General features: G+C 46.9%; 1 protein-coding gene across 1 annotated transcript in view; it reads right to left on the reverse strand.

Moving 5' to 3' along the window:
- LOC106612493 (mitogen-activated protein kinase kinase kinase 10) overlaps nucleotides 1–14,618 on the reverse strand; it is a 33,971-nt gene extending 19,353 nt beyond the window's left edge. The window contains exon 1 of the mRNA XM_014213679.3: nucleotides 11,499–14,618. Within this exon, the coding sequence (XP_014069154.2) occupies nucleotides 11,499–12,498 (1,000 nt within the window). The 5' untranslated portion in view covers nucleotides 12,499–14,618. The remainder of the gene's footprint in view (nucleotides 1–11,498) is intronic.
- Between the last annotated feature and the right edge of the window lie 1,787 nt (nucleotides 14,619–16,405).

A 16,405-nucleotide genomic window follows, 5' to 3' on the forward strand; every position in this document is an offset into this window, starting at 1 on the left:
TCCACACTGATACCTGCTGGTTCTACAAGTCTAACAGTGCAGAACACTGGAGCGTATTTTACCTGCGATTGTCCACCTCAGTTGAATTTCCAGATCGAAAAACATCCTTCAAGAAATAGGGTGCCAGATTTTCTCTGTTGGAATTTCTGTATGGTGGGAAGGGGGATTTCTGAGACGAGGGTTTTGGGCTGGCTAAAAGTGTAGGTGACAGACGGGCTGTGAGCCAACCAGGTAGAATGACTGGCATGGCTGTGAGCCAATGTGAGAGTGCGAAGGGTTCTATTATCCTTGTACTCCAATAGAGGTCTTTGATACAGTCACTGCCCCGCCACTCAGGGCCAGTCTGTGGGACTCCGTTTCCACTTCACCGCAGATCACAGCACTGCTGACAAAGCCCCCCACCCCATGTAACCACCCAGCCATCCCCTAGTCACCCCCTTATCTCCACCCCTCACCCCTCGCTCCCGCCTGCCCCTCCCATGTCTGTCTGCCATTCCAGCTGTCGCCGCCTAGGATCAACTCAGACTACCCACACTGGGGAGGTTTGATGGAGAGAAAGAAAGAGAGGGAGTGAGAGCACGAGAAAGAGTGAGAGAGGGATGGGTATGGGTATGGGAGGGAGAATAAAGCCATCCACATGCCTCCCATCTGAAACAGTTTGTGCATATATCATGAAGACATTTTGCGATGTTTTTGTTCGTTTTGGTCTATGGCAAGGCTTTTTTCGGCTGTTCGTGCACATAAAAGCCGGTATACACTTCCTCAGAATAGTCAGAATTCATCTAAGATAACTCAAGAAATCTGTAATTAATTTAGATGTTTTTGCAGAGGATGTATTAGTTGCTCAAAATCTATCGAAGCTTTTTGGTGCAGTATTTCTCAAGTCAAAAACGTTGCATGAAAACAAATTGTCTCTCGTTGAATGACAACAAACACTTAATTGAAGAATTCCTACTGTTGACCAATCGCTGACGAAGGGGCATAGACTTCGGTTACCGAGCTTCGGCTTGCCTTGGGAAAAAAAGTGTGTGCACGAACAGCCCAAAGAAATCTTGCCTAAGACCAAAACGTCAATTTTTTGGGTCATAATTTAGGCACACACTGTTTCGGATGGGAAGCATACGGACGCCTTTAAGGGAGAGGGACAGAAGAAAGGGACAGATAGTCTGAGGAGATGTGGGGGAGGGGATGGAGATAAGAGGGAAGGAAGGAGGCAAGAAAGAGAGAAAATGACAAGAGCGAGACAGGAATGAGGGCAAGGGCAGAGGGATGGGAATAAACTGGCAGACAGGATAGTGGGGAAAAGAGGGTTGAGAAAGCGAGGGCAATAAAAGGGGAAGATGGCGAGGAAAATGGAGTGAGACGGGCAGAGGATTAATGGCGTGAGAAAGAGAGAAGTAGAGTCGACGAAAAGGGTGAAGGAGTGAAAGAGATGACTGGGAGAAGCTTTTTTTTATCTTGCTGGTAGGATATTCTTCATGTCTTGATGTCCCTCATAGGTCTTTCTTTCTGTCACATATTCCTGTTCTGACACTCTAAAGAGAAACCATACATCAGTCAAGAACACGAACCCATCTCACAAAACACTACACTGGGATACAAGTACAGTATTCAGCACTGCTCTTAATTGTGTACGGTACCATAGTCGGCAGGTCCATTAGGCTAGGGGAAGCTTTCCCTAAAGTAAATTGAATTAAGTTGCCAAAATTATATCGTCTAATTAGCCTACTACTGTCTATACAGAAATACATTTAAGGATTCAAAATAGGCTTCTAAAGCATGATTTGGCAACAGAGACTCATTAGCTTCTTTAAAAAAAGTGGATTGTTTTCTATCGCATTGCCTACAGTCGGAAGGAAAGACAGCGTGCACGTTTTGGGCAGCGTGCGAGGCAGATACCAAGTATACGATTAACGAGTTACGACAGTCAGTGAAAAGTACATAGGCCCAGCCAGTCATATCGCAATATTTCAAAATACAATCGCAGGAAACGATAGTTTGGAATGCAAATGGCTATTGCTGTAAAGAGACGCCAATGGAAAGACTCTAATCTGTGTTTTAGTTGATCAAAATGATCAACCTAATACAGCCTGTCATTGGCACCAGAGGAGAGCATCGGTCATATCCCCGGTGAGTACACTGCTCACTTCCATATCCACTCTTATCATTGTTGGGTCAGTGCCACTTCAACATTTTTTTGAGGACAATAATTTCCTCCTGTAGTTTAGTTGGACTTCATATTCTAATTGCGTCTGCCCTTCTCGTAGGCCTATTATATAGATCAGACAACGTTGTTTTTATTGCTCTGTCTGTCAGCAGAGTAGTGTACTGTAGGCTACCATGTCATTTGTAGTATTTAAAAAAGGTTCCAGTTTCATAAAGTGTAGTAGAATTGCATGAAATGTGTTTATAAAAAGACACAATTTTACCTGTGCAAAGAAAGGAGAAATGTATCTGATATACCCTATAGCCTAGCCTCTATGGTTATACGCGCTCAGCCACGCATCTGAGTTATATTATTAGCCTAAATTATGATTACAGAATCTACTCATCACATTACATAAGTCTTCAAATGCGTTGATGCATGGTACACTTTATTATAAAGGTGCATTTTTTGGGGGGTGAAACTTGAAACTCCCCAAACTTGAAACTCACCCGCTGCCTATGTATGGTAATTTACAGAATGCCAGTAACAACATCAGCAAAATGGATGCTGCACCCACAGTATCGCAGCCAGACTTGCTGCACTTTGCCTGCTTGGATATGGAGGTTGTACCTAGTCTGCTCCCATGTCATTGATACCCCTGGTTGGCTCCATTCGTATAACCAGAGGCCATTTGGGCTCTAATCCTGAGCCATGCAGTGGCACAGTTTCACCCTGGAGGCATTCACTTTATCTCCACACAAATGCAACTGCCAAATTCGTTTGACCAGGCAGACTGGCTCTCATAAAGGATTGAGGTATTGAGACTGCTTTCCCCCAAGTATGTGGAGTAGGACTGCATCAATATTTGTACAATTGGGTTTAGAATTCAAGTCATATTTCACTCACCACCTCAAACATATAGGAGTGAAATTGACGTGGTTTAGCCAAAGAAAAGACATCTCTTAGCATTTGGGGCGATCCATTTGAACCTTCCTGTACCGTCTATTTGAGATACAAACCAGCGACACCAGGAAATCCATATACATTTGCCTGGACTGAGAGGCTAGTCTTAGATCCACCAAGCTCTGTAACGGACCAGGGTCAACACACAAACACGCTGACATACAAACACAGTCCAATGTTCATTTCACACAGTTATATTAGCCTTTATTTCTATAACAGCCTGTCTTTTTATACCTTTTTGTAGGTCGACACGTAGTTCGAGTGGTTGGTCCCGTGTGGCTCGGCTGGTAGAGAATGGTGTTAGCAATGCCAGGGTTGTGGGTTTGATTCCCACAGGGGACCGGTACAGAAAAAAGTACGAAAATGTATGCACTCACTACTGTAAGTCGCTTTGGATATGAGCGTCTGCTAAATGACTAAAATGTAGTTGTATATTGTATTGTAGTTTATCCCTGTGAGGCCTACTCTAACTGCAGTAGCTGTCCCCTGCTTATGACCTTTCCATGGGGCCCAGAGTTGCTTTGCTTGTCAGTCGATATTCATGTACACCCTCTCAGCCTAGCTAGGCCACTGTCTCACGGGACACACAGGCAAAAACATGAACAGGAAAACGTTTCTGACCAGCGAATTCATAACACATAGGATGATAACATTCTCCTTTGTTTTCAAAGAGTACACACAGTATAGCACACTCAGTGTGTCCTCTACTGTACTATGGTTGGTCAAGAACTCTGGCTCAGGGGACACACAGTGCAAGGCCCCCTGTGTTTGGCCAGCCCCCCCCCCCCCCCCCCCCCCCCCCCCATGGAGCCCTAGGCCCAGTGCTAGCCTGGCCAGCAACAATGCCCTTCTAACAGCAGTCGCCACACAGCCTGGCCAATGTGCATTGTGCCAGCTTTCTGGCATGAGCGTACGAGCGTCTGTATGTGTGCATGCATTTGTACGTGCATGCGTCTGTGTGCAGCGTGCGCTCTCTGTTGTTGCTCTGTTGTCGCGTGAGGCTGGCAGAGGGAGGCTGGGTGCCATGGTTGCCCTGTTAACTGGGTACTGTACAGTATGTATGTTGGCATTCTGGGAATGTTATGAATGCAGGGAAATGAGCAACTAGGATGTACCTGAATATATGCCAAATTCCTCAAATCATTGAATGAGCGGAAACTCTAGAGAAGGCCATGGGGTTGGGAAGCTGTGTAGTGTGACCTGTGTCCTCACTAGTTTACTGGTAGCCATTGGCCTCATCTCTTATCTGTTTATTGACCTGTGTAGACAGTACCAGTGTGTGTGTGTGGTGTGTGTGTGTGTGTGTGGGGGTGTGTGTGTGTGTGTGTGTGTGTGTGGGTGTGTGTGTGTGTGTGTGTGTGTTGCAATCTGACTGACCATTGATCAGTGTCATTTCAGACACACTGAGCTATTCTACTTTCCCCTGCTATCCCTCTTCCTCTCTCTATCCTGCTTCCCTTCTCTATCCCTCTCCCACTCTCTAACCCTCTATCCCTCTCCCACTCACTATCCCTCTATCCCTCTCCCACTCTCTATCCCTCTATCCCTCTCCCACTCTCTATCCCTCTATCCCTCTCCCACTCTCTATCCCTCTCCCACTCTCTATCCCTCTATCCCTCTCCCACTCTCTAACCCTCTATCCCTCTCCCACTCACTATCCCTCTATCCCTCTCCCACTCTCTATCCCTCTATCCCTCTCCCACTCTCTAACCCTCTATCCCTCTCCCACTCTCTATCCCTCTATCCCTCTCCCACTCACTATCCCTCTATCCCTCTCCCACTCTCTATCCCTCTACCCCTCTCCCACTCTCTATCCCTCTCCCACTCTCTAACCCTCTATCCCTCTCCCACTCTCTAACCCTCTCCCACTCTCTAACCCTCTATCCCTCTCCCACTCACTATCCCTCTATCCCTCTCCCACTCTCTATCCCTCTACCCCTCTCCCACTCTCTATCCCTCTCCCACTCTCTAACCCTCTATCCCTCTCCCACTCACTATCCCTCTATCCCTCTCCCACTCTCTAACCCTCTCCCACTCTCTAACCCTCTATCCCTCTCCCACTCACTATCCCTCTATCCCTCTCCCACTCACTATCCCTCTCCCACTCTCTAACCCTCTATCCCTCTCCCACTCTCTAACCCTCTCCCACTCTCTAACCCTCTATCCCTCTCCCACTCACTATCCCTCTATCCCTCTCCCACTCTCTATCCCTCTACCCCTCTCCCACTCACTATCCCTCTCCCACTCTCTAACCCTCTATCCCTCTCCCACTCACTATCCCTCTATCCCTCTCCCACTCTCTATCCCTCTCCCACTCTCTAACCCTCTATCCCTCTCCCACTCACTATCCCTCTATCCCTCTCCCACTCTCTATCCCTCTCCCACTCTCTATCCCTCTCCCACTCTCTAACCCTCTATCCCTCTCCCACTCTCTATCCCTCTCCCACTCTCTAACCCTCTATCCCTCTCCCACTCACTATCCCTCTATCCCTCTCCCACTCTCTATCCCTCTCCCACTCTCTAACCCTCTATCCCTCTCCCACTCTCTATCCCTCTATCCCTCTCCCACTCTCTATCCCTCTCCCACTCTCTATCCCTCTATCCCTCTCCCACTCTCTATCCCTCTCCCACTCTCTATCCCTCTCCCACTCTCTATCCCTCTATCCCTCTCCCACTCTCTATCCCTCTCCCACTCTCTATCCCTCTATCCCTCTCCCACTCTCTATCCCTCTCCCACTCTCTATCCCTCTATCCCTCTCCCACTCTCTATCCCTCTCCCACTCTCTATCCCTCTCCCACTCTCTATCCCTCTCCCACTCTCTATCCCTCTACCCCTCTCCCATGTTCTCTCTGTGTGGCGCTTTCATCATGTTTATCAACTCAAGGGGTCTAACTGAGCTTAACAAAGAGGGAATACAAACATTTGTTTGCAGTGTGCCCATGTTCTCACGGTGCCTGTGCTGAGTCCAAGGCCTTACTCAGAGCCAAAACAGTAGTAAGACAGAACATACTGACACTACTACTCACAGGACAGGCCTCATTTGACCTTATTCATTCGTCTGTCAGCTACTTCTCTTTACAACCATTTACTATGTTCAACTAATTAGTCCACCACCATTGGTTGATTGGTGAGGTGTTTTGGTTGGGAACATACAGATGTGTGGAGTAGAAAGAGCGGCACTAGAGGAACTGTACGACGTTGATTCTGTAGAACACTCTGACCGCATCGGCAACTGACCCCATCCCCACCACTTTCTCCATCCCTGTATCCCTGCATCCCTCCCTCCATCCCTCCCTCCATCCCTCCCCCAACCTAGCCCGCAGGGCCTACTCTACAGCAAGCACATTCCTCCTCCTTTTCTCAACCATCCGTCCCTCCGTCCTGTCATTCAAGGTCTACGGTCGACCTCACTCCCTCCGTCTCTGCGTCGTCCGTCCTCCGCACCCCCTTCCCCTCAGTGACTCCTGTCATTGTGAGCCCAGCTCTGTCTTGGCTTGTTGTGTGAGAATGGGGTCATTGTTGCTGCACTCCCAGTGAGTGTTCCCTGCCCTAGCTAGCGAGCACCACCGTGTCCCTCTGTCCCACCTCCAGACACACACACACACACACACACACACACACACACACACACACACACACACACACACACACACACACACACACACACACACACACACACACACACACACACACACACACGCATGTAACACATGTACATACAAAGACATGCGTGCGCAAACACACTACTCCCAGTGATACATTCAGTGAGGAATGCATTTCGAAAGCATTCAGACAGGGCCCTTGATTGATTCATTCAATTGATTGAATCAGGTGTTCTGGTGCTGGACAATACTTTCCTACTCCTGCCATGATGATGAATCAAGTCAATCTGTGATGGCTCTTCAAGCAGCAACATCCCTCTTTCTGTGTGTGGGAGAAGCCAGAAAGACAGGCTACTCAGAGAGTCCAGCCCAGTTATCTACCGACCGTCAGCTAGGCTAGTCTATCTCTGATAGGGATTAGCCGCTACTGCTAGCCATAATGCTAATCCTTTTCTAAACAAACACACATTCAAACACAAACACACGCTTTTCAGTGGCACGCCATGCACTAATCCGATAAGTAGCAATTATGGAACATGTATTCATATCATAACTGAAGGATCCCTAAATGTAAGATGATGATACTCAACATTTTGGTCCAACGCCATCTAACCGAGTAATATCCAAGTTACTAGTTCCTGTAATAAATGCTGAATTATCCAGTGGAGGGGAATTAACGATTAAAGACTGGACATGCCAGCTTGCAGACACAAGGCCCCACTATTCAGGTGACTGTTGAATGTGTAAACTTGCTTTCCATTTGAAGTGACAGCACTCAAAACAGCAGCAGGTAACGTCAACCACCCACCCCATCTTTATGATGCCTATATACAGTATTATATATACAGTATAACAGCCTCTTGTTCAGTATCTTCATTCTCAAACAGCTGTCACAAAAACTCCCAACAGAGGCTACAAACATGGGTTTTTAATGGCATTTCCTTGGTTCCTTTCCTTCTTATCAACTCATCTATAAAAGGACTTGATAGGTGAATCCTCAGAGATGGGTATCTATCCAGTCCTTCCACCTATCAGTGGTTGCGCAGGAAACTGGGTCATGGGACAGAAGCAACCATACAGGTGGAGTCAGAAGTTTATATACACCTTAGCCAAATACATTTAAACTCAGTTTTTCACAATTCCTGACATTTAATCCTAGTAAAAATTCCCTGTCTTAGGTCAGTTAGGATCACCACTTTATTTTAAGAATGTGAAATGTCAGAGTAATAGTAGAGAATGATTTATTTCAGCTTTTATTTCTTTCATCACATTCCCAGTGGGTCAGAAGTTTACATACACTCAATTAGTATTTGGTAGCATTGCCTTTAAATTGTTTAACTTGGGTCCAACGTTTCGGGTAGCCTTCCACAAGCTTCCCACAATAAGTTGGGTGAATTTTGTCCCATTCCTCCTGACAGAGCTGGTACAACTGAGTCAGGTTTGTAGGCCTCCTTGCTCGCACACGCTTTTTCAGTTCTGCCCACAAATTTTCTATAGGATTGAGGTCAGGGCTTTGTGATGGCCACTACAATTCATTGATTTTGTTGTCCTTAAGCCATTTTGCCACAACTTTGGAAGTATGCTTGGGGTCATTGTCCATTTGGAAGACCCATTTGCGACCAAGCTTTAACTTCCTGACTGATGTCTTGAGATGTTGCTTCAATATATCCACATCATTTTCCTCCCTCATGATGCCATCTATTTTGTGAAGTGCACCATTCCCTCCTGCAGCAAAGCACCCCCACAACATGATGCTGCAGACATAAAGATGGTTAATATAGCCAAACAGTTCTATTTTTGTTTCATCAGACCAGAGGACATTTCTCCAAAGACTACGATCTTTGTCCCCATGTGCAGTTGCAAACCGTAGTCTGGCTTTTTTATGGCGGTTTTGGAGCAGTGGCTTCTTTCTTGCTGAGCGGCCTTTCAGGTTATGTCGATATAGGACTCGTTTGGCTGTGGATATAGATACTTTTGTACCTGTTTCCTCCAGCATCTTCACAAGGTCCTTTGCTGTTGTTCTGGGATTGATTTGCACTTTTCACACCAAAGTACGTTCATCTCTAGGAGACAGAACACGTCTCCTTCCTGAGCGGTATGATGGCTGTGTGTTCCCATGGTGTTTATACTTGCGTACTATTGTTTGTACAGATGAAAGTGGTGCCTTCAGGCGTTTGGAAATTGCTCCCAAGGATGAACCAGACTTGTGGAGGTCAACAAAAAAGATTCGGAGGTTTTGGCTGATTCTTTTAGATTTTCCCATGATGTCAAGCAAAGAGGCAATGAGTTTGAAGGTAGGCCTTGAAATACATCCACAGGTACACCTCCAATTGACTCAAATGATGTCAATTAGCCTATCAGAAGCTTCTAAAGCCATGACATCATTTTCTGGAATTTTCCAAGCTTTTTAAAGGCACAGTCAACTTAGTGTATGTACACTCGCTGCTAGTCCACCCATTATAGCATCATTGACTTGAATGGGGAGGTCTGTTCTATAGATTGTATTTCTATGTGTGTTACAGTAGCCAGGTGATCAGTGGTACAGTATTTTGTTACCTGATGCTGAGTCATGCCCATATACTGTACAACTCAATGCAGTGGCAGCAGACACGTTAGCCATCACAGGGTAGAGTTACCAAGACCTCTTTCTGAAGACCCATTATCTAGGGCAGGTTGGATTTCAACTTGGTCAAATCACCTGATCAATAATGTTTTTAATTGAATGGCTATCAACTAGGGCCCTGTTTTTGAGAAATGTGTTGTTAATGACGTGATTGGTCACATGACCATATTCTTAGGGCTTCTCTGAGTCAGCCTACTATATGTGCTTATAAACTGTTATAACAGTTATATTCATATTTATTTAGATTTTGCTGCTGGCATGAGAGCCAGCACACTCTTGCCCTGAATCATATGACCCAAGGAGGATTGTGCACCACTGAGAGAGTGGGCTGATTGTGGATCAGTGTGACAGGTACGGCTAAAGGGACCACGGGACAGCGACCTGCCAACCCACAAACACCGCTGTCACATCACTCTAAGGAGGTCACCGTAATCAGATTATCCCAGTTAGACAGTCAGGCTCACTACTCTAGCCTCAGCCTTGCAAACAACAACACAGAGAGAAAGGCAGAAACACACACACTACAAATACAGTGAGTGTGAAGAGGAGAGGTTTGAGGGCCAGCCAGATTGGTGGGGAAGAAACAGAGGAGAAGCTGCGGGGCCTAAAGCTTCTCTGTAACCGCAGTGATGCCAAATGGGCGGCGGTTTGAAGCGGATATCTGAGACCTGTACACCTGGACAATGAGCTGAGGTGTAACCCTAAACTAAGATGAACCACTATTTATCCCCCTCTCTCTCTATCCCTCTCCTTCTACCTCCCCAATCTCTCTCACCTTCTATTTCTCTATCTTTCTTCTCCCTTTCTGTCCCCCTCTTTCCTCCCTTATCTTTGTAGCCTCTCCTCTCTCACCATCTCTTTCGCTTCCTTCCTTCCTTCCCTCTCTCTCTCTCTCTCTCTCTCTCTCTTCCTTTCCTTTCTCCTCTCTCTTCATCTCTCCCTCCCTCCGGGCTTCACCGAGGTAATGTAAACAGTCATCTTTACGTCATCGTCTGATCACATACTTGAATACTTTATTTTTTTTTTTTACGGGACGCAGAGAAATGAGACGGCTTGGCAGATTGAGACACTCCTTTGAAATCATCTCTTCACACGGAATAATTCCAAGTGAAGGAATTGACATTTGCACAGAGATGCTGACAGCGGGATGACTCAACACAACCCAGTGTCGTGAAGGCAGCTCTGTGTTGTTGCCAAGGCTTCGCCATCCAATACCCATCTGATCCCTATCGTTACAGCTACTGAAGGAACGGCAGCTTTTCATATGGCGGCTCCCTCTACATCACAGCTTCACAAACCAGGGAGAGATTAGGAACATTATGGAAGATCTGTGAGCCGGGTGTTTTTCAGCCACAGACACTCCAGATCGTCTCTCTCCTTCAAAAACCTCTGGACTCAGCATCCTGTAGCCTCAACTCGCATCTCTACACCCCATCCCCCATACTCACGTCACACACACAGACAGGCCCACGTACACACACACACACTAACACACACAAACACACAGTGTATTCCCCCCCCCAATACACCAACAACTGTGACTTTAAACAGCAAGTAGCACAAAGGACCAAAAATAGCTTGGTGAGCTGCAGAGCAGAACTGCTCTCCTTGAGGAGGGATGATAGAAAGAGGAGGATGAGAGGAGAGGATCGGAGGAGGAGGGAATAAATGACAGGGGAAAGATGGCAGAGAGAGCCAGCTCTCCAGGTCTGATCTTACCCTGTCAATCGCTACTCAACTGTCTGTGTGTCAAACAGAAAACCTCTCTATTTCATTTCATCCACACAATACTTAAATGAACCCACCAACATAAGGATTAACAGTATGTATTGTACTGTACATTCTGTAAGTGTCCACTCATCCATCCTCTGTTAAATTAATTTCATATACTATACTGCCCTTAACTGGAGACTGGGACTAAAATAGGCAATAATACAGTCTGTCTATGGCCTATGAGGCAATCAACTGTGTATGCATGGCTGATTCAACATGCAAAACAATACCAACGGAAAGAATTAACACATTCCCATTATGAGTGTGATTTGCCCCCAAATGTTTTATATTTTACATGAAATATGAAAGGACTCATTTGGAGCGAATGGGTCAGAAACGATATCTTTGAGATAGAAGACTGGAGTGGGAGGCGTTTGTTGGTATACTCACTGTTGCTAGACTTGAGGTCTCTGTGTATAACCGGTACAAAGGTCTGATTGTGCAGGTAGTCCATCCCTGTGGCGATCTGCACGGCCCAGTTCACCAGCACCCTGGGGGGTACCTTCTTCCCAGCTAGGGCTCTGTTCAGGGCCCCCCCACGGGCGTACTCCATCACCAGGCAGAGGTTGGGCTCTCGCAGGCACACCCCTATCAGGTTGATGATGTTGGGGTGTCTGAGCATCCAGAAAAGCCTGGCCTCTTGTCGTACGCTTTCAGCTGTGGCGCTAATGTCCTCGTCAGGGTCCTGCCTGGCAGCTTTAACTGCCACCTCCTCCCCTTGCCACATCCCCCTGTACACCTTCCCAAACCCCCCCGCCCCGATCACCTCCTCCAGCACCAGCTCCGTGAAGTCGATCTCCAGGGGGCACCCCTCAGGCACCCCACCCGCCACCAGCCCTCCTGGGGTTAGCTGCGGGTAGCTGCCGGCGTCCCTCCGAGTAACGTAGTTGCATGGGAAGATGCCCACCTTGTCTTGGATCTTGCCCGTCCACCAGCCCTCGTCCCCAGAGACTTTGGAGTCCTTGGAGAGGACCTCCAGGAGGTCCCCACGCCGCAGGGTCAGCTCCTCGTCTGCCGTGGCCTCGTAGTCAAACACGGCCGTCCAGTAGGGGTTGGAGGTGGTAGAGCCGCCCTGGTGGCCAGGGTGGGAGTCTGAAGAACCAGAGGAGGAGTTCCAGCTGCTGCCATTCTCAGACTGGACAGCTGTAGCAGCACACACCGGGGGAGCGGGGGTCATGTGCGGGGGCATGGAGGAGAGAGGGGGGCCATAAGGGGGGCCAAGGGGACCAGCGAGCACGAGGCCAGGGGGAGGAGGGTCGCAGCATCCCCCACAGTTGGTGCAGGGCAGGGGGGCTGCTGTGCTGCTCGCTCTGGCATACGGGTCCATGGCTGCCCGGCTGCTGGTCAGCGGTGTGGGCCTGCCCTCTGTCAACTCACACACAAAATCCATGCAGGGCCCATCAGCTGAATCCAGGCCTCCTTAACCAGAGGAGTGACAGATCAGTGGACAGGCAGGCCAAAGCTCCACTGTCCCATCACTGTCCCCGTTTACTGGGGTAGTTCCAGTTCCTGTCACCAATCATGTGTGTGTAGCAGCCTGTATTACCATGTATAATGCAGTGTGTATTTAACATGTATACCTACGAGTTCACTTTGGGGTGACCCATGGTTATCCCCGAGAGAGGCTACTGATTATTCTCCCATGTATGTTCTAGAAAGCTACCAGAGAGTCAAGGCTGGCCTGGGAAAATCCCAAAGTAGACCATGTGTTCCCTCTTCAGTGCTGTGAGATGAGGTTCTTGTGGATGGGATAGCTTTGCGCTGCTCAGGATCTGAACATGGGTCTCTGTAACATCCCACACTGCTTTTACGACGACTGTAGGGGGGCTGTGGAGGGCTTATGATCCTCAAAGCATCTATTGCTATTTCATATTAGACTACAGATTTTGTTTACTGTATCCCTCTCAAGACTCAGCAAGAGCTGGATGGTCTGAGTTGACCACAAAAGTTTATTCTGGTGTCTTACCATTTTTATTTCCTTGAATTTTTGCCCTGATGAATAATTCATGGTAAAGCTGCACTTCATTTCGCCTCATTGAGAACAGATCCTGACAGATTTAAAGAGGCAAACTCCTCTCCCTGAAGATTATGAGAGGCCAAAGACAGTGGGGAAGCTACACGACAGTTAAAGGAGATCACACATCTAAATCGGCTATTTATAAATCAATTGCACCACATGTAACAAAACATTTGTATTCAAAATAGTTGAATCTGTATAGTTTAATATCCTCTGAGCAAGGATCGTTGTTATTTCCAATCAAGCACAGCGCAGAAGAATATCGCTTGTCTGACATCTCGTTATTACAGCGTCATTGGCTTTTTGACAGCGATGAAAGACACTTGTCTTGACGTCGTATTTCGTTGAAATATCGATTGAAATATTTCCCTACTTTGCTGCTGCCTCGTCTAAATCCTGCACGTCTAAATCGATAAACGTATACGCCCGTTGAATGTTCTTAAAAAGACTACTCCTCCATTTTTAGATGGGGAATGACGGCGGACAGTATTCAGGCAAACATCATTGAGTGACTGTACATTTTGCACCTTTGTAGTCAGCGAACATCAATGATTGATCGTTCGTCTTGTTACATTGTCCGGCCTAAGTTCTGCGCACAGTAATGTTTCAATAAACACCATACAGTGAGCGTTCACGAATGCGCGAGTTCTCGCGACAGAAACATTTACATACAACGTGTACAGAACAGTCTGTTATAATTATCTCGCGTTAATTTTGTCGGCTATAAGACGGTGCTCATTCATAACATTGGATACATTTGTAATCATAAGCAATAGCCTTGTCTAGTTATATGGACCCAATGTTGCACATTTCAGTTATTTGTGATCAAAGGTCCCGCACCTGCTGGCTCTTAACGAATATATTTCAGTGCTTTTCTACACCTTCACACGCTATGTTAGAGAACGAAATAGCCTACAATAATAATACATTATGTGTTTTGTGAAAGCATTTGACTGTAATTCCAATTGCAAATATTTGTGTATCTCTGATCCGAGTTGTCGTGATAAAAATAAGGCGATTAATCCTCTACGGTAACGTGTTTTCTTTGGCTTTGATAGACAGATGCACCATCCTCGAGGCAATAATAATAACAACAATAATAATAATGTAACAGGTCTAATAAAAGCCTAATCCTTCCTTTTAGTGCAAAAGTCAATTAGAATCCTGTCTTTATGTGTATATTGCGTCTTGTCTTCTGGCTCAAATAAACCAAATATGAAATATTCAAATATTTACGGAAAAAAAGCCTGGCCACTGTTCATCACAATATCCATTGACATTGTCGCATGGGCGTGTGATCGCATCCAAATATCCACCATCAGATTCCATAATCCAATTCCACAAAATGAATAGTCTTGGAGTCCTTACTCATCTGGGTCAGTCGGTTGGCCACTTGTCCTTCACAATCAAATCGCTTTTTTCTCCAAAAGACGTGCAATTTCTAGACGGAGCTGTCAGTCTCTAGGCTGACTTTGTATCCAAATACACCGGCTGGACTGGGGGTGGAATATGCTGTTGTATTCTGGGTAGTGTAGTTTCTTGAGTAGCCTACATCCACATATGCCTTTATATCGCATAATTTGGACATAGCTCGGACGACCAAATTAACTTTTGCTTCATTTTGATTAAAACAAATCAGGGTTTAAAATAGTCTATCTGTAAGACTTATTTTTATGAGTAACCTTTAAAGTTAAGGCATTGCTTGACTGTACAACAACAGCCTATACTGGTCATTGTCAATTAACCTAGGTCATTAGGCTGATGCTTTGTGGATCAGTGGGTTGAAATAGGTTTTCATGGTGTGTGTATAACACACACCATAGCCTGTGTGTGCCATGTGCGCTTGTGTGAGAGAGCATGCATGTGTGTGTCTCCAATTATTACACAGCATACTCTCTAAGAATGTATACAGCTATATTTTATTGCAACTTACAACAACAAGCTTAATGCATTACAATTCCATCACAATTTGGTAGATGTTTATCACGCAGATATCCAGAGACAATACAACATAACACTGCCTAAATGGAACCTTGGCCCCACACTGCCCCCTGGTGATTAGGATGGATGACACCTAGACCTTATCGGGGCAGCTTCACTTCCTGCACCTTCCCTCTCTGGGGCTCCATTGGCTCCCTCACCCATTCCACCTCCAGCCTCCCATACATGCTCTCCAGAGGGGTCCATGATGTGGCTGTTGAGCTGCCAGGGCAGGGGCAGCCCATGGTGGAACTGGGAGGGGGGCCTTTCCAATGATGATCTTCCGCACCACCCTCTGGCCCAGGGACACCTTGCTGGCCTTCGTAATCTGAAGAGGGGACAGGGTGCAGTGGTAGCGCTGGGCAGCCCCTGGGACATCCAGAGGGCCAAGAGCGGACAGTCTGGCCCTTGTGGAGCGGCTGCCATATTGGGATACAAGCTTGTACAGGCTCTCCCTCCAGTTGGAGTCCCTCTTACCCTTGATGGGCTCCAGTGTGAAGTGTTGTGGGCTGTCTGGAAGCTGCACCAGACTAGCCTCCTTGCTCATCCCCATGGAGCTCACCCAGAGTCACTGGGGGCCTTGATGGTGGGGAGCTGGCTGTACAACTGCTTACGGGCTTGGATTACTTGTAGAGGTCTATGAGGGTGGGGTCATAGACTTGTACATGTACTTTCTCAGGGACCTCCACAATGCTCTCCCACTTGGCTGTGGACTGAGAGAATTTGCTGCATTTCTTTGGTGAGCGGTGTGGGCGCTTGAAGTCGTCGCTTAGCAGGCTGAGGCCTGGCTCCTCTTTCGGGGGAGAAGATTCATGGGTAAGCCCAAGGGACCTCATAAGAGGGAGGTCAGGAGTCCACATGTGATCTGTTTACAGAGAGTGAGAGACAGAAATAGACAGTAAAATAGAAAAAAGAGAGGAGAACAAAAGGGATGGGAGAAATAGGGGTGAGACTGATAATGATTAAGCTAAAAATAATAGATTAAATAAATATACAAAAATAAACTATTACTTGATGAATCGTGTCTTGCCACACCATCACCCAGCACATCTAAAGACTTCCAGGGTTTCTCTCCATGAAACACGAAGATTAGTAATTAGGGCAGAAAATCAGCATTTGCTTCCCCCTGATTAAAATCAGAATTTTTCCATCGGCAGACGCTGCCTGTTTAGTTAGCACCAGCAGCACTGCCCTGGAAAGCAGAGGCCTGATTGGGTACTGAGGGATGAGAGTGGTAGCTAAGCGCCCTGGGTACAAGATGAGAACCAGTCAGCTTGGGAACCATTCAGTCACTGTGTTC

The sequence above is a fragment of the Salmo salar genome, chromosome 09, assembly GCF_965601325.2.
Source record: "Salmo salar chromosome 09, fSalSal1, whole genome shotgun sequence".
Taxonomy (NCBI): Eukaryota; Metazoa; Chordata; class Actinopteri; order Salmoniformes; family Salmonidae; genus Salmo; species Salmo salar.